Source organism: Brachypodium distachyon, chromosome 4, assembly GCF_000005505.3.
Source record: "Brachypodium distachyon strain Bd21 chromosome 4, Brachypodium_distachyon_v3.0, whole genome shotgun sequence".
NCBI lineage: Eukaryota > Viridiplantae > Streptophyta > Magnoliopsida > Poales > Poaceae > Brachypodium > Brachypodium distachyon.
The window spans coordinates 15,615,353-15,630,537 of NC_016134.3; the positions used below are offsets into that span (position 1 = coordinate 15,615,353).

Below are 15,185 nucleotides of genomic sequence, written 5' to 3' on the forward strand. Positions count from 1 at the left end.
ACAGTATAAAAAGAGCCTAATCTCCGGGCATTACACAACCCAAATGATGAGCGCCCGCAGTCGTCCAATTTGTTGCCTCTATTTTGATTTATCCATGATAATCATTGGCATGGTTGCCTCATTGCAAAAAACACTCGCGTTTCTTTCTTTCCAAAGCCCCAAGCGACAAGCATGACCAGTGATGCGATGACCTTCTTTCGAGGCCACGGGCAAGGATGATGCTTGTCCACCACTGCTCAACCGACCGCATATGCGCCCAAGTCGCTGGCTCGATCTTCGTCAACCCATCCAATCTTTGATCATGTTCCAAATACGGGTTGAGAATCTACAGCGAAATAGCATGTGAGCGAGAGAGCCCACAGTTTGGCCAACCTCTTTTTAATTCAAGGCGATCCGTTGTTCACACCCTATTGTTGATAAATGAGCCACATGAAAAGTTTGCACTTTGGAGGCGCCCAATTATTCCAAACCATCGGCTTCATTTGAGTCCGTGTGAGCCTCTCGAACTGTATCCGGTAAGCGGATGCCGCAGTTTAGGCACCAAAAATTAAGAATTTCCAAGCAATGCCATCCGGGATCCCTCGGTGTAGGTTAAACCTAGTGATGTGCGTAAATACGACAACTCATGTCAAGTGTGAGGCTTGAATCTCGGTAGGTTGGGTCCACCACAAAGAACCACCCACTTGAGCATGAGCTCACCGCACTCTCTCGCTATATGTTTTTTTAGGCAATGGGGGGGGGGGGGGGGTTTGATATATTACTTCAAGTGCAGAATGAATCATAACATACATACATGTGTAAAAAAAAGGTACTTTTTTAAACATAAACCTATGTCTCAACATAAAATAGTCCATAATACTGATTAAATTAAATATGTAAAATTTAATGAAATCCACGGGGTCTAGATCCATGTGTTCTCGGCCCATCTGAGAGCATGAGCCACAACATAAAATAAAAATCCATGCAAATGAAGACCTCCATCCATATCTATGAATGTTTACCGTGAATTGTCGCATGAGCATGCGAAAAGCTGGCGCGACTTGCCATTGTCTCGACATATATTACACGGAGAAAATATGCTATAGTTCCATGAGAACAAAGTTGACGTGCGGACCTTCAACGCGCCACGTCGTCCAGTCAATTGCTCTTGATCCAGCTTAGGAGCGCACAAATTTTGAACCTAAACGTGTAGTTTCATAATCATGGGAGTAACTTGACACTTAATATCAAATAAAAAAGGTAAGACCGACGGTGTATCTTACTCTAATAACAAGATCTAAAAAGACATGTCATGATTCAGACTAGGCAAAAACCCGGTACTCGAAGTCTGGACCTCAAAAACCCGAATCCGAAAAGAATTTTCGGGTGGCAACTGTAAAAACAGGAAATTATTTCAGGCAATTCTGGTTTAACCTGAATATTCTGTTTTGCATAGAAGAACATAGCATCCCGATGTAGGATTTTGGGCCAAACCCAACTCTCCAACGAATTCCTTAGCCGTACACTGCTCTCCAACTAACTCCCATTCTCTCTCAAATTGCCCGACACACTGAGCACCAAGGAGATTTATGTTGCCGTTGTGTGAATCCAATTTTTTGGAAACCCAAATAACCCGAACTGAAATTTCGGGCTAACCCGAACGCCCAGTTATTTGTCGGTCGCCGATTCGAAATCCCGTGGTTTTACCCGATTCAAGTCAAACCCTCTCAGGCCTCTAACCAAAAAATCACACCTTTCCCAGGGGTCAGTGCGCAAAAGATGCCAGCCACTCAAACTCCATCTCGTCTCAAAACCCTGACCTCTATTTAAGCAAGACGGAGGGGCAGGGGATGTGGTAGGCCGCCCACGAGTCTTCCTTCCTCTTTGCCTGCTCCCAAATCTCGCGCCCCACGACTTCTTTCAGGTAATGATTGTACGATTCCTCCAAGCAAGCTTGTACTCTTTACTTTGCTAGTCGAATCATCTAAGGAGTTAGGGCAGATTGGGTACTGGGTTTCTCCATATATTGTTTTTGGCATCCCTGAATCTCAGTGTTCATGTGTTTTTTGATTCTGCCGAGCGACCCAGTCCCCTCGCTCCTGGATCTTCTTCCTCCTCGCACGAGCGCCTCCACCGCAGGTTGATCCCCCCTTCGATTCTCTCGCTCCCGACCGTTTCTCCTCCCATCACACCACGAACGGATTCCGCCCTTTAGCTCCCCGTTTCATAATCTTCCCCAATCCGTAACTGAGGCAAAAATCACGCCCTACTGGGTCCTCCGCCCATGCTGGATTTGTCCAGTTGAGTCGATTATTTACTGTATCTTCGTGCCGTGGTGATTCACTCACTGGAGCATATCGCGTCCCCAAAGGGGGTCTTTTTTGTTAGGCGAGGGAACAGGGCGTCCAATTTTCTTTGTTTGTCTCTTCTTAGAATGAAGGGGATCTGCACGTGGGGTCTATTATTGTTTTCGTTAAGCAGCCTGCAGGCTATTGATCTATTTTTGCTACGCCCTCCGATCCTTTCAGTGCAAAAATTTGCACTCAAACAACGACAACAATTTAGGATCGGAGGGAGTATTTGTTAAGCAGTCTGCTGGTCATGGATGAACTATGTTTGGTAACATTAATGCTGTATGCTTATTGGAGATTTTGTATGGTTGAAGTTGATTTCATCACGTGGTCTGTCAATCTGTGCAATTATTAAAAAGTTGGCTGATTTGGTCGGTTAGCTGATTTGTCTTATTTTGAATAGAACATGATTAGATCTCATGGTATGAGTAGTTACTTGCATCTTGTACCAAACATGTCCTGATTTTGTGCCTTTTCAAAGTAGGCTGTTTGATATAATAAGATGGTACTCCTACAATCATATGCATCTGGTATTCTGGTTATCATATTAATACTTGAACTTGCATTTTTGTTGGTTCAGAATGGCACTCAACAAGGAGTATACGTATGCGGATCTGGAGAAGGAACCATACTGGCCATTTGAGAAGCTGCGGATCTCGATTACGGGAGCTGGCGGGTTCATAGCCTCCCACATCGCGAGGCGCCTGAAGGGCGAGGGGCACTACATTATCGCCTCTGACTGGAAGAAGAATGAGCACATGGAGGAGGATATGTTCTGTCATGAGTTCCATCTTGCTGATCTGAGGGTGATGGACAACTGCCTCAAGGTGACCACTGGGGTCGATCATGTTTTCAACCTTGCAGCTGATATGGGAGGGATGGGCTTCATCCAGTCTAACCACTCCGTGATCATGTACAACAACACTATGATCAGCTTTAACATGCTTGAGGCTGCTAGAATCAATGGCATCAAAAGGTAACATTTCATATGGTATTCCAGTACTAGCTTTTGCGCTTAATGTTCTTTTACCTGCTTGTCCAATGAAAAACCTTGCATGCACTGTCACATACTCTATGCACCAGACAGAAGTACGTTACCTTATTTTCTTTGATCAATAAAGGGGATAATATCAATAGGTTCGTTGAATTTGTACATTTGGAGAAATGAATGTTGGGCATTAATTATGGTATTATGGAAAGTGGTGCAATTGGTATTTGTGCATGGCATTCATGTTTGCTGTCATGAAGCGTTTGGCTCGGTCCACATAGGGGAATTCCTTATTGGGGTCTTTCCGCTAGTAGAGAAATTGATTGCACCAACTGAGAGCGTGGTGAGTGTGCAATTGGCCATTTGCAGGGCGGTGCATGTGCATCATGTAACGACTTCTTGTTCATCGGCGTGAAATGTTTGGATGCAGTGGTTGCCTGGTGGGGCATTTCTGCTGGGAAATGAGTCGACAACTTGCCACTACGTTTTTTCTTGCAAAGTCCAGCTACAAAATAAAGTTTTGAATTTTGCAACTGTACAAAAGTTTTGTAAATAGTGTGTGTGCATTATTTTGCTGACATAAAGAGTTCAGGTTGCCCCATATAGTGCAAGTTTTTATTGGATATTTCTGCTACGCGATTCCTTGGTGATAATACTAATAGTGTCGGAAAGTTAATTGTTAGGAGTTGAAACGATAGCAACTTTATGTTATGTTACATTGAGGTAAAGGCTCGTGCTGGTCCATGGTTGGTAAGCATATATTGATGTGGCTTTTCTGCTGGGTGATGTGTTCATCCGTGTTCTTGAGATCCAGATTCCAGAATATTGAATTCCTTGAACATTGTCTCATCTGCCAGTACTACTTACCAAAAGATTCAGTTACATGATTAAGCATCAACTTCAGCAAATTTATATAGGTTCACAAATAATGTGTGATCCTTCAGAACATTATGTTTGACTTGCTACAAGAAACAAAATCATGTGTCTAACCACAATATATATTTACCTAATTTATAGATACATTTCTGTGTAGTTATGTAGATGGAAAGAAGTAAAAGGCGACACACAAAGAAAACAAAACAATAACCTTAGCAGCAAACTCAGAAGAATATGTTATCATCAAGTTGTGACTGAACTTCAATCTATTTTCTGCAGGTTCTTTTATGCCTCAAGTGCTTGCATCTACCCTGAATTTAAGCAGCTGGAAACTGTAGTTAGCTTGAAGGAGGCAGATGCTTGGCCTGCTGAGGTTTCAAAACTTTCCCATTGATATATGTTTCTTTACAAACTGACACCTTAATTATTATGATGATAAAATAGCACTAACTTGAACGATTACTGAATTAGCCTCAAGACGCTTATGGCTTGGAGAAACTTGCTACTGAGGAACTGTGCAAGCATTACACAAAGGACTTTGGCATTGAGTGCAGGGTTGGTCGCTTTCACAATATATATGGTCCATATGGAACATGGAAGGGTAAGTTTTCTGGTACTAATTAGTAATATCTATGTGATGTTCTTAATGCATTTGTTGCTAACTTCTGATGTTTGAAATTACTTGGCTACATAGGTGGAAGGGAGAAGGCACCTGCTGCTTTCTGCAGAAAGGCTCAGACCTCCACTGATCGCTTTGAGATGTGGGGAGATGGTCTGCAGACTAGATCCTTCACATTTATTGATGAATGTGTAGAGGGTGTCCTCAGGTAAAAAATGTCATCAACTTATGTTCTGTACAATCCAGTGCTTTTTTTTCCTAACAAATCTAGTACTTCTTTGCCTTAATTTTTTATTTAGATGAAAATATGCCTTAAATTAACGTATAAGTTTAACCAATCTGCTCTTGAAAGTTGTGCTGGATAATTAAGACAGTTTTTGCTGAGATTGTAATTGAAGGGTTACAATTTTAGTTCTAAGAGAAGCGCTAGTTTTTTTAGATTTCCTAAGACTTTAAATTGAACGGTTACAATTTTAGTTCTAAGAGAAGCATGGTTGTTCAAGTTTGGGTTCCAAGAGAAGCATTAGTTGTTTTAGCTTTCCTAAGACTTTAAATTGAAAAGGTTACAATTTTAGTTCTAAGAGAAGCATGGTTGTTCAAGTTTGGGTTCCAAGAGAAGCATTAGTTGTTTTAGCTTTCCTAAGACTTTAAATTGAAAAGGTTACAATTTTAGTCCTAAGAGAAGAATGGTTGTTCAAGTTTGGATTCCAGGAGAAGCATTATAGTTGTTTCTCAAGTTTTCAGATGAAATGTTAATTTTTGGTGAACATGATTTGCAGTTTGAGAAACACCTCCTTATAGTACAGTTTCTAGTTGCCCTGGAAGCAATTCCATCTCAGATTACAAACTTAGCCTGTACTTAGTGCCAAAAGGTCGTGTACAGTACAGAGGACACAGTTTCTAGTTGATCGTTATGGGCCCTGCAAGCAATTCCATCTCAGCTTAAACTTAGCCTGTACATAGTGCCAAAAGGTGCACAGACTGGTAGAGCAGTGATTTCATTTTAATGTGGATTTCTTTTAGGAAACTTACAATGTTTAGTTGCAATTCTATGTGGATGCAAAGGCTATTCTTATCAAAATAATAGGCATGTCTTGCTTATGATTTATCATTTAAGCTGGTGAATCTTTGTTCCTGTCTTGCCATTGTTTTTCACTTTCACACATTCTCTGTAAAAGGACGTTGTAAATTCTGTGGTTCTCTACTTTGCTCATGGTCAGCTAAACAAAATGTTCTCCCCATAAATAAAACTAAACAGAATGTTTTTCCAAATGTCTTCAGGCTAACGAAGTCTGATTTCCGTGAGCCTGTAAACATCGGAAGCGATGAAATGGTGAGCATGAATGAGATGGCTGAGATAGTCCTCGGCTTTGAGAACAAGCAGCTGCCCATCCACCACATCCCAGGCCCTGAGGGTGTTCGTGGCCGGAACTCCGACAACACTCTCATCAAGGAGAAGCTTGGCTGGGCTCCAACCATGAGGCTGAAGGTACCCTTCCAGTTCTCCATGACAATTTTCTGTTCTGTTAAGCCACCCAAACACGCACACGCACAAATGCTCACGGCTTATCAAACTGAATTGAAATTCTACCTGCAGGATGGGCTGAGGATCACATACTTCTGGATCAAGGAGCAGCTAGAGAAGGAAAGGGCGGAAGGCGGCGACGTTTCAGCCTATGGATCATCCAAGGTCTGCACCACGCAGGCGCCAGTCCAGCTCGGCTCCCTCCGCGCTGCAGATGGCAAGGAGTGAACACTCATCCTGGGCAAGAAGACCATGTCATGATATGCTGCTGGTCTCAGATTTCTTTCACGGTCCTATTGTTTGTTAGTTGCAACACCATCTGTGCCATTTCTTGATTCAGTTTGGAATTTCACATACTGCTTTTTGTTGTTGTTGTAAACGAGAATAACTGCTATGATTAAAAAGAGGATGTCAGTGTTATAGGCCACAATATTATACATGTAACATGATGTTGGTTCATCTTCACGACAAACCATGAAATAAAACTTCTTAGTTACCTTCGAGACATTTGTTCACAATTCTATAACAGCTCGTTTGGCACCTAGGATTTCATTTCATTTGGTAGAAATGAAATGAATTCAAATTTTCCACGGGATTTCATTTGGTTGAAATGAATTCCAAATTCAAAAATCATGTTTGGCTACCACATGAATTCATAAAATGAAATGAATTCCATCCCCTGTTTGGCTGCCATTTCCAACGTGACTTTTGCAATATTGATTTGCCCTGTTTGGCTGCCATTTTCAACTTGAACTTTGCAATATTAAAAATTCAGGCCTTTATTATGCTTAGTCGCAGCACATAAACTTGAACTCATAACACAAAATGCAATAACACAAAATGCAATATTCAGATTTATATAACTCCAGAGGCTACCAAGATTGTTAAGTTCCCAACTTGCTCATACATAGAAAGTAGTTGGTTCACAAGTGAGATATGAAAGACAAGAGGCTACAACTTCACAAAACACAATCAAGTTTCACAAACAACCAAGTATCATAAAGATTGAATCTTTGCTTCGGTTCAACAAGGAAGATCCTACGGATTGACTTGCTTCAAGATCCACTTCTTTTTCATTCCATCAGGCAAGGCTTGAAGGGACTTGAACTTGCGGTCATTGGAAACAAGAATATCGTAAGCTGCTAGCACATCATCCTCACCCAATCCTGGTATTGCATCAAGAGCAGCTAGGATTTCTTCAGGGGATGCAGGTTTTGGAGGGGGCTCGCACACATCAGCTTGAAAAGCATCAGTGAAGTTGTCCAGTTTCTCACCAAGCATGGAAGCAATAGTCTCATCTGATCTATACCTTTTCTTCTTTCGATCTCCATCGACTTGAGTGGATGAGGTAGCGTCAGTGTCCTTGCTGTTGTCACCATTCTCCGCAGCCATTTCTACTACACTTTCAGCCGCAGTCCTAGCTCCAGCTCCGTTAGCACGATTCTTCGAGTAGACTAAGCTAATCATGTCCCAAAACCTAATAGTCTTGTGTCGATATGAAGTTGCATCTTCGTTTGCCTGAAAATAACAACAAATGAAGCATATGATAAGAAGATGCTGCTGCAAGTATGATGCGGTCAAAATAAAATGAAAACATGAATTTGGCCGATATTTGACCAGAAAATTCTTTAAATAAATCCACAAAGTTATAAATGACTAATCATGAGATCTGGGAAAGTTTCATGTCATTTGGTTCAGTATTTTGAAAAATATGAGCTTTTGAAGGTTCAGCCCTGATTTGGCCGAAATTTGACAGTTTTTTGAAACTTTCCAGAAAATTCTGAAAAAAAAATCCACAAAGTTATAAATGACTAATCATGAGATCTGGGAAAGTTTCAGCTCATTTGGTTCAGTATTTTGAAAAATATGAGCTTTTGAAGGTTCAGCCCTGATTTGACCGAAATTTGACAGTTTTTTCTAACTTTCTAGATAATTCAGAAAAAAATCCACAAAGTTATAAATGACTAATCATGAGATCTCGGAAAGTTTCATGTCATTTGGTTCAGTATTTTGAAAAATATGAGCTCGTGAAGGTTCAGCCCTGAATATGGGGAAGATGGATCGTGAAGAAATGTTACCTGGACATAAGTATTCCATACATCATCACTGTCAACAGAGATCTTGTTGTTGTCCCAGTCCCAACCAAAACCACTCCGAGAGAGCATCTTGCTTATGATTGCATGGTACTTGTCAAAAGTTTTGCTCCTTGATATAATATTCTCCTTCGTAATATTTCACATTTCTCTCTCACATTCTTGACAGCAGCTGTGTACACATGAGGTTTCCATCCATTCTGAGCATGATCTCCTTTCAACAAAGACATCCAACAAAGCTTTGTCCATTGAATCCAACAAGTTAGGTAGCCTCTACCTCCTTTTTTCCCAGACTCCCATACCTACAACAGCAAGAATATCATGAGATTTAGTGGCAGCAACTAAGAAAGAGAGAGAATAACTAAATTTGACAGATATGAAACATACCAAGTATATATTTTAAAAAAAAGACTGTACAACAATCAATCAAAGTCAAGCATTTGCTCTCCTAGCTTGATAATCTACCCACATCTGATTAGCTAAGGTATCTCTAAAATTGTTCCACACGGTAGTTGACTCAACATGCCTAATCATATCATGCTCGTCTTGGTCTTCGATGGCAGCATTGTTTATCTCATTGTCCACTTGCTGTAACATTATGTAATCCATCTCTCTTTGTCTACCAGCTAGGAAGTTATGCAAGATGCAACAAGCATTGATGACACGAATCTGCCATGAAGTTAGTATGGTATGTTAACACAAGAACAAAAGAACCCAACAAAAAGATAAAATTAACTACATGATACCTAATTTCTTATTCCAAAGAAGGAACTAGTCCTCACAAAAGCCCATCTCATCTTTATAAAAGCAAAAATCCTTTCAACTACATTCCTAGCAGATGCATGCCGTAGGTTATATAGCTCTCTTGGAGTTTGTGGATTATTTCCATTGGCAGCCCACTCTTTCAAGTGATACCGCACAGACCTGTATGGAGCAAGAAAGCCTGGAACATTTGTGTATCCAGCATCTACTAGATAGTATTTCCCTAATGTTTATGAAAATTAGCCCATATTAGATTTCAGTTGAAATATCTAGTTGAAAGTTGTATCATACAAAGATAGAAAATTACCACTTGGAACTTTAAAAGCATCTTGCCTTAACATTGCATCTCGCAACACTCGTGAATCTGATGCTGAACCTTCATATCCAGCTAATACATACACAAACTTCATGCTTCGGTCACAAACACCCAGCACATTTGTGGTTATCTGATGCTTCATATTCCTATATCTACCTTGCTTGCGAGCTGCAACACGGACCCTGACATGTGTGCCATCTAAAGTTCCAAGCCCATCTGGGAACCACTTCCAAATATTGTCCTGGGGTAATTCAGTAGCAGGGTCCGGCAACTTGATGAATTCACGAGATAGGGAAAGGATAGCTCCTAACACCTCATTGAAGTGTCTACTAATTGTCTCAAGTGTCCACCTATAGGTGCTACGGATTAACCTATACTTCATGCCATGGCCAACAACAAGGAAGAAAATGGTTAAGGCTTCTTCAACGGACACATGGAAGATGTCTCTCAAGCCAGCCTTTTCACGCAAGAATGCACATAAGTCAGAGATGGACCGTTTGGTCAACCGTAGAGTATCGTAACAATATTGATTAGGACCCTCATAGATGTTTCTAAGCATATATTTCCTATATCTAATATCAGCCTCGTCCTCACTGAAGTCTCCAAGCTCTACAATTATTCTTCTACAATAGATATGCTGAGCCACTGCAATTACAGAAACAAAGAACCCGGTTGCTGCCCTTTTCCTTTTTTTCCTCCTCTCATGATACAGCTCTACAGATAGATCTGCCATCTACAATACCTATAAAGAATACAGAAATAAAAAAAATAGCCTAGCATGCAATCGACTAGCTAGTACTACAAAATAGGAGATGCAATCAGCTTTCAGTACATGATAGGTGCTCACCTTGTTGACTTTCACTCTGTAGATTATAAGGGTCAGGAACAGGACTCCAGGATGGTGGAGGTTCCCCCTCACCTACTCTGATTGGGGGTGGAGGATTCTGCAAAACATCAAGTATGCGCAATCTAAGATGAGCTCTTTGCCACACAGATCAATGCATGACCATGTTTGGAATGCCAACACAAGAAAATAGCCATTCAGCATGTTGATTTTACTAGTAGATGCATAAGAATTCCAGTGCTATAACAGACAGAGAAAAAGTTATGAGCAACTAGCTAATTAGATATTACGGCCATGAAGTAGAAACAAAAAAAAACATATAAAGATGCCTCAAAAACGACCATATCAAATTAACACAAAACATACGAATGTTGGATCTAATTAAACAAAGAGAACTAACACGAACAATCATCTGCCATTAGTCATTCCATGGCTCATCTTTTCTCAATCCACACAAAAACTAAAGAACAACAGCCTAAGGAGGAAGCAGAACGTAGCCACTATCCTGTTGGCTTGTGTGTATAAATAGGTTGGCTGATCTAGAGTTTAGAACTGATGCTTCTATACTGCTATAAGTGAGAAATTCCACTGGAATAACAAGAAAAAAAATCACAAGTCCGTTGTGCCATCAGTTTTCTAAATTTGGTGAGGCACACTCATCCACCAACTGTATGTTTCACATCTATACTTGAGAAAGGAACCATTCAACTCACCAACAAGGCAAGAATTTGTTACCAAAAAAAGAAAAAAAAATCTCAGTGACACCTCACAAACAAAGAGAAGGAGAACTTACAGGAGAGTACGTCGAAGGACATGGCCAGCAAAGAGGAAGTCGCCTTGCCTTCGCCCTGGAGGTTGCCTTGCGCGTCGCCGTAGTTGCATGTTGATCAAAGGGGAGGACCCCGACTTGCGGCTGCATGCGTGGTTAATTAGGGTTAGGGTTCTGAGATGAATAAGAGATACGGAGGCATTGGAGGAGAGGAGAGGTGGAGGAGGAGACTTACCTACGGATGAGGTTAGATCCACAACGGAGATCACTGGAGGCAGGACAGAATCAAGCAGGTGGCAATAGGAGCTTGAGGGGGAAGGGACGTATGGAGAAGAGGACTGGACGAGGAGGGAGGCGGGAGGCGGGGGAGGGGGCGGAGATGATTCCGCTCACAGGTAGCAGCAAGGGTCACCGGCGGCGGGGAGGACGAGCACCATGGCGGCGGCAGGGAGGGCGAGGAGAATGGTCGGGGCAGAGGAAGGAGCTGGGTCGGGGGAGAGAGCGACGTGAAATCCGGAAGAATGACGGCCTCGAGAGGGGAATTGGATTTAGGTATCGCAGGATTCCCTGGAATCGGTGGTTGAATTCCAAGGCCCAATTCCATGGCTACCAAACTTGTTTGGTCCGGAATTGCGAAATGAATTCCAGGATTCTCGGCCCAATTTCTGGATGCCAAACGAGCTGTAAATAGTAAGCCAAACAAATGATACTACTCTCTCTGTGCAACAAAAAATGTCTTAAATTTGTCAAAATTTGGATGTACATAGATGCATTTAATTATTTTTAGGGGATGTTAATTATTTTTCTTGCGGTGATGATTTGTTTCTGCGTTTATCGTTGGGCTGGGCCTAATTGTGGTCTGGATTCGGTCCAGATAGAAGCCCAGGCAGCCCATTCACAAACCCCCGTATGAATATCCCCATGAATATATAATCTCTCCCGTTCTTTAAACCCTCGAGAAAAACACAAAGGAAAGAACAGTTTTTCCGTTCCGCCGCTCGAATCCGCCGCCAACGCCGCCGCTCCCCAATTCGTCTTCGTAAGTCCCCAATCTCCGGCCTCGAATCCCCTGTTCCGGTGGTTCTCCGAGAATTTTCCCGCGATCAATCTGGTGGTTTATTGATATCTCTTGATCTTTTGTTTATCCCGGCGCGCGTTGCAGGAGGATGGGCGGCAAGGGAGGGAAGGGCCTGATCGCGGCGAAGACGGCCGTTGCTAAGGACAAGGACAAGAAGCTCCCCGTCTCCCGCTCCTCGCGCGCCGGCCTTCAGGTTGCCCCACGATTTCCTCTCCCTTCTTTCAGATTTCTGCAGTCCTCCCCTTGGATTGTGAATTATGAATGCTCGTTCGTGGAAGTGGGTGATTGGCGTAAGGTTGTTCGTGATCTTGGATATTGGGGTGCCCTGGCAAATGTCACTATTTATTCTGGGTGCATTTGATCTGTAGCTTGAACCATCTGGACATATGCCTTGTCTGATGTAGGTGGCAGCATTTGGTTTAACCACAATTCAGATTTCTGAGGAGAATCGAGTTTTACTTGACCAGAGTCAAAAGGTTCATAATAAAAATTATTTTATTTTTTGAATTGCCTTAGATGAATTGAGAAGCTAAATATGACTGTAGCTATCATGTTTTGCATCAGCTCTGAACCAAGCTGCTCTGGTGGCCAATGCATTCATGTCATCCTGTGTTAACTGTCCATTGGCACTAAACTTGGGTCATTCGAGATGGAGATGTATTCACTTGTTATAATTGTGTGTTCATTTTTAAAAAATAGTTATGTGCTAGCATGTTAGAATGCTAAAAAACTGTAATCTGTCGTTAGTTACCTTAAAGCTCACTCCTCAAATAGTACTCCCTCCAATCCACAATAAATGCCGGGGATTTACTAAATCCCCGACACTTAATATGGATCGGAGGGAGTATTAGATTAACAAGCTTCATGGGTTTTTCAGAAGATATTTTTTTAATCACCTGTGTTGTTGGTTACATCTACATACAATACAATAAAGTGGTGTACCTTGTATTATGCTTATTTTATTTTCATAGAAAAATTGATGTACGCCAACATGTCATGATCCCATATCATGTGTACTTAGTGGGAAATTAGAAGTGTGCATCTTGAACTGAATAAACATCTGTCCTCAAGATTTTTAGCAAACATCGCCTGTTAGTTTATTGAGTTCAAACTTTTTTGTAACAGTTTCTCTAGGTTGTTGTCGGTTTATACATCTTGCCATCATATTTCCATGTTTCTACTGATTTGGTGAAATCAGGATTTCGTTGTTTTTGTCTAATCTTATCCACAAAATATAACAAGATCACCAATGGTATTTGGTGTGTGTTGTGTCTGCTAAAAATTATACTCTGAGGATTATCTCGTTGTTGTTCGTAAGCCCATCTAGGCTTTGTAGTGGAAATCGTGTGAGTAAGAGTCTGCTACATACATCCAAACACCACTATATAGCCTATGAAAGTACTGCTCCGGTGCTCCCCTTGGGCCTGTATTGGCACCTAGGGCCGTGGCCTATGGACACATATATCATCAATGGCCCAAGATGAAGTAGTGATTTTGCTATTAGGAAGGCCCAGGATGTGAAAGACCACGGAATGACACACCAGTCTCTGCCTTGAGATTCTGTCTTTTTTTTCCAGAACATAATTGACTATTGTTTATCTTTTTTATTAATCTTTTAGAACACATATCTTGCAAAAAATTCAGTAGTACTTGTATTCGACCAACTGTGCCTGTCAAATTCAGGGTTGTTGGATTTACTTTACGCAGTTTTCTTGGTTTCATAGATTACACATCTTGTTGGACATCCTATTTACAAGCTTGTGCTGCACTCTCTACGTGGTTTGGCCAAGTGTCTTGCTACCAAAACCATTCAATACCTGAAGAACAACAAGAAGAAAAAGACTTCTTATTGCCAATAAGCTCATATGGAATTTACATCTGGAAGCTGATTCTTTGTTTGAATTTGCAGTTCCCTGTCGGTCGCATCCATCGCCAACTGAAACAGAGGGCCCAAGCAAGCGGCCGCGTGGGAGCAACCGCAGCAGTGTACTCGGCAGCAATCCTCGAGTACCTGACCGCAGAGGTCCTTGAACTGGCTGGTAATGCAAGCAAAGATCTCAAGGTGAAGCGCATCACGCCCCGTCACCTCCAGCTGGCGATCCGCGGAGACGAAGAGCTCGATACCCTCATCAAGGGCACCATCGCTGGTGCCGGCGTCATCCCCCACATCCACAAGTCACTCATCAACAAATCTTCCAAGGATTGAGAGTAACGTACCGCTACATCTGCGGTATCATCAATGGTCCTGATCCCTCTTGCCCGCTGGCTGAAGCAAACATGGTATACCTTTCATCAGACTGGCTTCTGCCGAATGCTGGTTGCATTCTGTTGTTCCTTGTTGATGCTTCCTGCTAGCTTTTCAGGCTTTGCTGGCCCGTTTTGCTGCAAAGCCCAAGGCCCATGACTATGCTACATGGGTCTCCAAACTTTGCCTTGTCAAATGAATGTTCTATTTTCGGTATAAAAAAAATGAATGTTCTATTCTCATGTTTAATTATAGCAAATTGTGCACATTGTCACATCAATGTTCCTGGATGCTATGTTTTCCATTGCTCACATCGAATCAAATCTAGCGATCAGAGATGGAAAAGGAAGAGAAGATGCAGCGAAGTAGAAAGCTTTATGATGCTATTGCACAACTTTGCTGCTGATAACTGCCTCCCATCCCATTCTTATATATGACTACAAGTCTTCTTTTTGCATTGGCCAGTGTCACATCCAACGCGGGGAGAGGAAAGAAACGCCTTGTCTCCTCCAGAGAATAGACGTGAAATCTAGATGCATGGGTAGAGATCCCTGTAGTGATCTTTGCAGTTTGCACAAGTAGTATTTTCTTTGCAAGCGATTGCACACACATGAGGGTTTGCTTGGGTTCAAAATACTGTGATCTGACTTCACATGTCACAGATGGCATGTTACCTTGGATGGGTGGATTTATTTGATCCCCTCTGTAGTCTGTAGACGGGCATGAGCGGATGGGCATTG

At 41.9% G+C, this 15,185-nt stretch overlaps 2 protein-coding genes and 1 long non-coding RNA gene across 4 annotated transcripts; 2 read left to right on the forward strand and 1 right to left on the reverse strand.

The window, feature by feature from the left end:
* Positions 1-1,744: 1,744 nt before the first annotated feature.
* Positions 1,745-6,841, forward strand: LOC100824332 (GDP-mannose 3,5-epimerase 2). Of its 2 annotated transcripts, XM_024463624.1 has the most exons (8): positions 1,821-1,903; positions 2,068-2,118; positions 2,911-3,306; positions 4,474-4,567; positions 4,666-4,795; positions 4,889-5,021; positions 6,095-6,302; positions 6,411-6,841. In XM_024463624.1, exons 3-8 carry the CDS (start codon positions 2,912-2,914, stop codon positions 6,564-6,566), a joined length of 1,116 nt encoding a protein of 371 aa, XP_024319392.1. In that variant the 5' UTR covers positions 1,821-1,903; positions 2,068-2,118; position 2,911; the 3' UTR covers positions 6,567-6,841. The 2 variants fall into 2 exon arrangements, with proteins under 2 accessions (XP_010237587.1, XP_024319392.1); XM_010239285.3 differs by lacking the exon at positions 2,068-2,118 and having other exon boundaries at positions 1,745-1,903.
* Positions 6,842-7,596: 755 nt separating this feature from the next.
* LOC100828417 lies at positions 7,597-11,488 on the reverse strand. Its single transcript, XR_002966521.1, has 5 exons — positions 11,358-11,488; positions 11,147-11,266; positions 10,357-10,453; positions 8,417-8,733; positions 7,597-7,856 (listed from the first exon to the last, which is right to left on the reverse strand). It is a non-coding gene; the product is annotated as an uncharacterized LOC100828417 (long non-coding RNA).
* Positions 11,489-12,061: 573 nt separating this feature from the next.
* Positions 12,062-14,719, forward strand: LOC100824636 (probable histone H2A variant 3). Its single transcript, XM_003577362.4, has 3 exons — positions 12,062-12,161; positions 12,285-12,393; positions 14,110-14,719. Exons 2-3 carry the CDS (start codon positions 12,289-12,291, stop codon positions 14,404-14,406), a joined length of 402 nt encoding a protein of 133 aa, XP_003577410.1. The 5' UTR covers positions 12,062-12,161; positions 12,285-12,288; the 3' UTR covers positions 14,407-14,719.
* Positions 14,720-15,185: the final 466 nt, after the last annotated feature.